The sequence below is a fragment of the Penaeus monodon genome, chromosome 38 (assembly GCF_015228065.2).
Source record: "Penaeus monodon isolate SGIC_2016 chromosome 38, NSTDA_Pmon_1, whole genome shotgun sequence".
NCBI classification, from domain to species: Eukaryota; Metazoa; Arthropoda; class Malacostraca; order Decapoda; family Penaeidae; genus Penaeus; species Penaeus monodon.
The window spans coordinates 13,473,635-13,481,397 of NC_051423.1; the positions used below are offsets into that span (position 1 = coordinate 13,473,635).

The 7,763-nt window shown below is 37.8% G+C and overlaps 1 protein-coding gene across 1 annotated transcript; it reads left to right on the top strand.

The window, feature by feature from the left end:
• Positions 1–1,507: 1,507 nt before the first annotated feature.
• On the top strand, positions 1,508–7,373 carry LOC119596898 (transient receptor potential channel pyrexia-like; the record flags this gene model as incomplete). Its single annotated transcript, XM_037946258.1, is given in 5 exon segments — positions 1,508–1,647; positions 1,855–3,461; positions 3,634–3,749; positions 3,951–4,041; positions 4,250–7,373. Coding segments are annotated over 5 exon segments (2,322 nt in total). The 3' UTR covers positions 4,631–7,373.
• Positions 7,374–7,763: the final 390 nt, after the last annotated feature.

Genomic DNA, 7,763 nt, shown 5'->3' on the forward strand with positions numbered 1-7,763 from the left:
TGCAAAAACTGCTCCCTTTTTCGCACTGAGCTAGCTAGGGGTGGAAGCTGCAAGCAAGAAGGCATGCAAGCACTTAACACTATCTAGGCTACCACACCATCGCTTCACATCACCATGCACATGGAGCACCCACCCATATATATACACATATATATATATACATTATATATATATATATATATATATATATATATATATATAGAGAGAGAGAGAGAGAGAGAGAGAGAGAGAGAGAGAGTGAGAGGGGGAGAGAGAGAGATTTGTCTCATCTGATTTATACCTACCTAGATTAAAGAAAACTTTGGAAAAGGTCCACTACAAGTAGGGCCTCCACGTTTCGGCAGAAGCCTTTCCCATTAATTTTCATATATATTTCTGTACCTAGGCCCTTTGTATGTGTTACTCATGCACAGTATATGTTTTACTCTAAGCAAAAACATATCTTGAAGGTATTTGAAGGTATTCAATAACCACAATAGTTAGCTGAAGGCGCTTCAGCAAAGGTCATTCCACTTTCATTAATTATGTTTGTTTCCTGTAAATATGTATACATATATGTGTAACGCTAGCGCAATAGATTACAAAAACATCTCTGCATACATTTGAAGGTATTTTTGAACCTGACATAAAGTGAGGAGTGCAAGTGAACGATGTAGGCAATCGAAGGGCATTGTTGCCATGTGATCACTTATATTATTTAATGAATGTCTGGTTTTATTTAAAATGAACGTGTTCATGACTGCATTAGTATAAATAATTAAACCTTATATATATTATCTTGAGTAATATGAAAGTATTATTTTAATCTATCTATTTATTGATATTTTTATGTGTCAGAGCGCCGGCCTGACATACTTTTGAGACATTTTTAGACAAATTTTAGTCTCAGAATCGTCTCAAAACTGTCTGAGAACTTTCGTGGAGACTGCTTCAGATAGGTATCCTACTGAGTGAAAAGTTTGCTATTATTATATCTAAATAACAGAAAGAGCATAAAGAAGGTTACTTCGTATTAAACTTCATATGTTTTCCATTTTCCTTTCGAATCCTAATAACATGAACATTAATCTGAATATCAGTCTGCAACAATATATACACCCACGCATTATGGAAACATATAACAAAGATAATCAAGCTTAAAAGCAACTAAAACTGCTGTCATGAAAGAACGTGACCTTGTTCCTCATTATCTTGATGCTCGGGCCGACCTTTGGTCATATGACTTTTATGGTTAAAGCCTACCTTATGATTGCAGGATATTGTGTACAGTGCCAATCATATTAGTGTTAAGAGTACACCGGTTCCAGTGGGTTATGAAATACATTTGTGAATAAATAGGTATTGCATGTGTATATAACTAATGTTGATGTCTTTCTCTCATAACATTATCTAGAAGTATTCAGTAGGTGCATATACACGGAATGCCAGGACATTGCCAAGTTTCTTTTAGCTTCTAAGGCTTTGTGGTACATATGACGCCCATTGCAACGTTGTCTTTATCTTGCAGGTGAGGAAGAGCCATGTCACGTGGTCAAGGGAACTTCAGCTACACAGCCGTCCCGTCGCCCTCTGATAGCCTGTGTGGGAAGCTCATTCACCAGACCTCGGACAGTGTGTCAGAGACATTGTCAGATATGTTAAGTACAGGTTAGGCATTGAAAATCTATGCCGACTTGTAAGCAATATTCTTCTCTCTGTAATTCGGCAGAAAAAACAAACAATAGACCTGTTTGTTGTGTATATTACCAATTTGTGTAATTTTGGAAGATATTGATCAAAGAGACATCTATACTTGGAATCAAATATTTAGTATTTGACAGTAGATAAACTGAAGTCAGGTTACACATTTTTCAGATGAATCAAATAGTGGCATGTCGTCAGCAGACCTCAACGCGTGGGATCCTGACGCCGCCAGATTGCTGAAAGTGGTGGATAACGAATCTCTGGAAGGCCTTAAAGCTCTCTTGGTTGCAGGCGTGCATATCAATGGCCATGGAGGCTCGTTCCATGAAACAGCCCTTCACCGTGCGGCACAGTTACGGTGGACAGCCGGGCTTAGTTACCTGCTGTCGGCAGGGGCATCGGTGTATGCCAAGAATCAGTTTGGACAGACGCCCCTGCACTACGCAGCGGCGTCGCAATCGACTGCATGCATTAAGCTGCTTCTCTCCTCCGGGCGGCCAGGAGTCGTGGATCACCGGGACATGCGAGGACATACGCCTCTGCATGATGCCAGTGCATCAGGGTGCGTTGAAGCTATTGCAGTCTTGCTCAAGGCAGGGGCTCTGGTGCGCGCCAAGGATGCGAACGGAGAAACGCCGCTTCACAAGGCAGCGAAAGCGCGCTCGATTCCCTCGATGGTGGCGCTCCTCAACGCAGGAGCCGATCTAGCAGCCGTTGATGACAATGGTGAAAGCGTGCTATCCTATATCCTGCATCATCTCCCGGGCACCATGGATGCGGTCTTTGACCACTGCCTGGTCACAAATTCTCCCAAAATTAATACAAAGACTTTAGAAGTGTCTCTGAACTTTTTGCCTCTTACCTGTTCATTCGAGAAGAATCAGGTACAAAACCTACAGTCATTTGTGGACATGGGTCAAGCAAAGCTCCTGAGCCATCCTCTTTGTGAAGCCTTTCTTCTTCTGAAGTGGATGAATGTGCGGAGATTATTTTTAATAGAAGTTGTCTTTTATTTTATTTATGCAGTGCTGACCACCATTCTGACCTTCAACAAATTTGTGTGGACTACGAGTCACACTAACGTTAGTGCCCTCGTAGAGGAGCGAGGCCAGGAATGGAAGGAGTGGGGTGAATCTCATGTGCAGGGCGAGTGGGGGCTATCAGCTATTCCAGATGAAGCTGACCAGGTTCTCAAAGGTTTGGTGATATTTCAGACAGTCTTAATCCTCCTACAACAAATGCTATCCCTTATGCAGAATAAGCTAGCATGGTTCCGATCACTTTCTGGCATCCTCCATGTGATGATAACTCTTCTCGTTCTGCTAGTCGTGCCTGTTTCGGTGCCAAAGGAATGGCAACACCATCTGGCCACATGGATGCTCCTGTTAATGTGGACCGAGTGCATGGTGCTTATCGGACGATTTCCAAACTGTGGCATATATGTCGTCATGTTTACCAGAGTGGCCAAGGTCTTTGTTCGTATATTTGCTATATACTTTTGCCTCCTTCTTGCATTTTCGTCTGCGTTCTATGTTGCTCTCCATTATGCCAAGGACCCTGGCGCAGGAAACCAAGAGAACCAGGTATTCACCAATCCAGTCTTGACATTCACCAAGACACTTACCATGATGATCGGTGAACTAGACTTTCAAGATGATTTTGTAGTTGGGTTATCACACTTAGTTGCAACTGGACATATTATATTTTTGTTCTTTGTCATCCTCGTCTCCATCATCCTCTCCAATCTTCTGGTGGCTCTTGCAGTCAATGACGTTCAGGTAAGGCATCTGATTTTCAATCAAGCCTTTAAAAAACATTTTAAACGAAGTATTGGTGTTCGCCATTTTTATACATGCTGATATCTGTATAAAATGGCTTTAATGATTTTAATGGTTGAATGATTCTGAAGATTTTAATGGTGTTAATTAATTAGTGATTGTTTGCCAACAGGGTTTAAGGAACTCGGCTCATCTGGAGAGGCTTATAAAGCAAACAGAGCTGGTATTTCAGATGGAAAAGAACTTCTCCACAACATCATACCTCGGGTCTCACATCAAGATTCCCAAGTAAGAGGCGGGGTTGTATGTTTACAAGTGTATGAATGATTAATCTTTTAGAAAGTGGGTTTAATAGAGCTGAATGCTATGGTAAAAGACAGAGATGAGGTATTATTGCATTGATAGCGTAGTTAAAAACATCAACAACTATATGCTGTATAAGTTATATAACTAAATGCTTATTTCACTTGCTGTAATAAAATGTTTCAGATTGCGAGAAATGCTGACAAAGGTTTCCTATATATGCAAACATGATTGCTACAATTCACGTGCTTTTGTTCTTCCGAACCATCCAAAAAAGGTATGCTAATACACTTATTTGATTAGTAAAGATTACAGAAACATTACTGACGAAAAATGAGGTACAATATGAGCAAATCAGTAAATTGTTTCATATCAGAACATTTTCTACTTTAATTACCACTTCCCCATTACCATATTGTAAAGCTTCAAAATAAACAACTAGAAACATCAGACGTACAATATTTCTGAATAATTTTGTTTCACAGGCAAATAGACTTTACATGGTGGAGAATAAGAAATGCATAGATGTAGCCCTGCCGTCTTTTCTGAAAACCAACATCATTGAGTGCCTAAGAGCTCGAGAGACCGAGTCCGCCGACAACAAGGGCAGCGTCCGTGCCAGGAAGGGCAGTAGGATTCGCCGAGGAGAGTACCACCGCAACGAGCAGCAAGACCTGAAGGTCAGCATCAAGGAACTCGAGGCCAACATGGCTGAAATTATGAGTGAAAAGGTCGACGAGATAACAGAGACATACGGCAATCTCACTAAGAGGATAACGAGTCTTGAGGAAAGACTGGAGAATTTAATTAATCTGTTGAACAAAAACACAAATGGTGAAAATCCAAACCCTAGTCAGACTGAATAATTGATTTAGCCTGTTTTATTTGGTATATTTTTTGAAATAGAGGTATTTAGTGCCAAGGGGTTGTAATATTACCCACAGTATTTTCAACGTTATATACGATTCTGTTATGGAGAAAACGTGTATGTGTGTATTTATAGAGCAGTGGAGTATTTATTCTCTGTGATACCTTTTATAGGATCTTATGTCTCCTGTAAATCAGGTGCATAGGTTGTGGTGATTCCTGTAATCATTATACATCTGTAACTAAAACATCACTTCCAGAGTTGTATAGAGCTTATGATAATGCTTGAGGACTGGTTTCTAATTAATCTGTGATAAGTTTTTGAAGGTATTTTGTTATTTTTAAAGTCATTCTTCCCTTTCCATAATATTCTCATGATATTATAAAACTGAAAGTGATATCTAAATATAATTCAGAAACTGAAGTGTACTGTCATTGTGAGAAGTTTTATATTGTAATGCTGTATATGATAACATTACCTAGAATAGTAGGTAATATTTGAGTATAAGAATTTACTGTATAGACTTGGGACGTTTACAAGATAGCCATATTAATCTTAGATAGTGTCAGTGGAATCGTTGGGTATTTTAATTTCAATCCTAACTTAGAATCGACACGTAAGTATATTATTGAAGAAGGTCGCCAACAGTCTCTATGCTAAAAATGTTAAGGTTAATATTTTATTTTACCATCTTGCAGGTTTAATATTAGAAATAACACTTGTATAAAACCGCCCTTGTTAAGTATTTAATTCTTGTATTTGCTAGTGTTAGTGGACAACATATACCTGTACAGCACTGTGTCTTTAACAATAAGTTTTACCATATCACCTTAGCATCCTGCTTTATTGTGTAGGCATGAAAGTCAGGGTATCATTACTCTTTGGTAAGCCTAAGGAGAAAACTGTGTCATGTCGATAACGATGGTTTATGATAATGTTTATCAAACTACAAAATATGTACAGCTCAGGCAGGGTCCTCAGTCCATAAAATATATAAAAATAACAGATTCTCAGATTGAGTTAAGACCTGCAGTTATAGAGATGTGAACTTTTACCTGAGTATAATATATATGGATTGCAAGGTTCATAAATTGTAAAATGACATACCCTGTATAAGTATGGTTTAATTTGTAATACTTTTCAGCTAGATAGATGTAGGTTTGGACATTCATGTATCTGGCTTGTCTTTATACTCATTGATAAATTGATAATTCTACAGATTATAAAAGTCAGATGATGTTACTTGACTTAAAACTGTGAACGTCAAGGACCGAGAGAAGACTTCAGGACCCGGTGCCTGGAAATGCACATTGCAAAATAATAATGTAACGCAACACATCTGTATGTTGCAGTTCTTACAGTTAGTCAATGAAATATAGATGAATATTCATTCTTACTGTTAATCGTTGGCATAGCGTAAAAATAAGACATTCGTGTGTTTAAACCTTCTTAGAGATTATGTAAAAACTCAAGTAATAGTTCCGATAGAGCAAAGTAGACGTTTTTATTATATTGTACCTGACTTAAGTGGGAACCCTTTTTCAACAATATAAGTGTAACTATTGATAACTGATTATTGCTACAGCTATTTAGCAGTGATAACAAAAGATATTTGGATATAAGATAGGTGCAATGCAACATCTGCAATGACGCTTTCCTGTTTCTCTGCATCCATATCTGATTTTTCCAATCCTCAGGGCTTATTATTATCAGTAGGAAGAAGAAGTGCCGGTGTAATCACCCTGTGGCTAGCCCAGGGACAGTGATCAGCGAATTCTTCAGTGAAATGTTCAGTGAATTATTCTTGAATTTACTCCAATTCCAGAGTGGAGCAAAGCAAAACATGGTAATTACAAAATAAAAGTCGACTGTTCGAGTTTGTAGGAGAGGTTACCGAACAGCATAAAGAGATTAGATGAGCTTCAAAATTCCAGAGGAATAACAAGCAGCAACATGGAAGTTTATATGCTAACATGAAACGAAAGATATCAAGAGTATTATGAATATTGTAAAATGATTTAATCCACGGATATGCACCTGGGATATTTTGAGTGGAAGATAATAAAATATAATTCACACATGATGATATTATAATCATGTGCGTAATATTACTACATTGTTCATAAAAAAAAACTAATGCAGGGACGATAGATGTAGGAAAAATAAAATCTTCCTAATAGAAATAGATTAAGCTCATCTGTGTCATTTGCTGTTAGCGTAATAATGATGATGCGACTTAATGGATGTTGTCAACCAAATCTCTTGGTAAATGGTTTTGGGCAGTTATTAGAATATCATACTTCTTCCTTTATAAAATTACGTTATTGTTCATTGCTGATGAATCTCGTTCTGAAATCTGCCCAGTATATGTTGCACTGAAATCAGAATGTCATAAGACAGCAGAATGTGATGTGAATACAGGAAGGTATGTATTTCATTAAAAAAGATATATATTATATCACAAACACCTATTTTTTAGGGAACATATATCATTCCGTCTATAAAAAAATGTAAAGTGGACACAAACGTTCACATTTTTTCTATATTGTGCTGTGCATGAATGGTATATAGTCTGTGGGACTGTTATTTGTTCTGTTGAATTGCTGTGTAGGACATACCGGCATGCCTTATGTGGACCCACCACATATAATGATTCTCTGTTAATTGTTATGTAAATATTGTTCTCTGTATTATTTTAAATAAATCGTTATATAAGCTGGGAATTAAATTTAAATGTGATATATTGCCGTCTCATAATATTCCTTTTGTACATATTTTTTTGCTGAGATGTGTGTGTCCGTGTTTGTGTGTGAATGTCTGAATGAACCAAGTGAGTGAACGAAGAAAGAGAGAGAGAGAGAGAGAGAGAGAGAGAGAGAGAGAGAGAGAGAGAGAGAGAGAGAGAGAGAGAGAGAGAGAGAGAGAGAGAGAGAGAGAGAGAGAGATTTGATTGATTTGATAACATTCACTTATAGAACAGTGTACATGTCCTGCAAAAAGCTAGGGTAGATACCAAAGTATCTATACAAACTGGCTGTGATTCTATGTGTGTAGAGGGCTATCAGTCAAGCATTAGTTTTATATACATGCCTGGAGGACCTTTCTATTATCATTGTATTGAAATATCATCT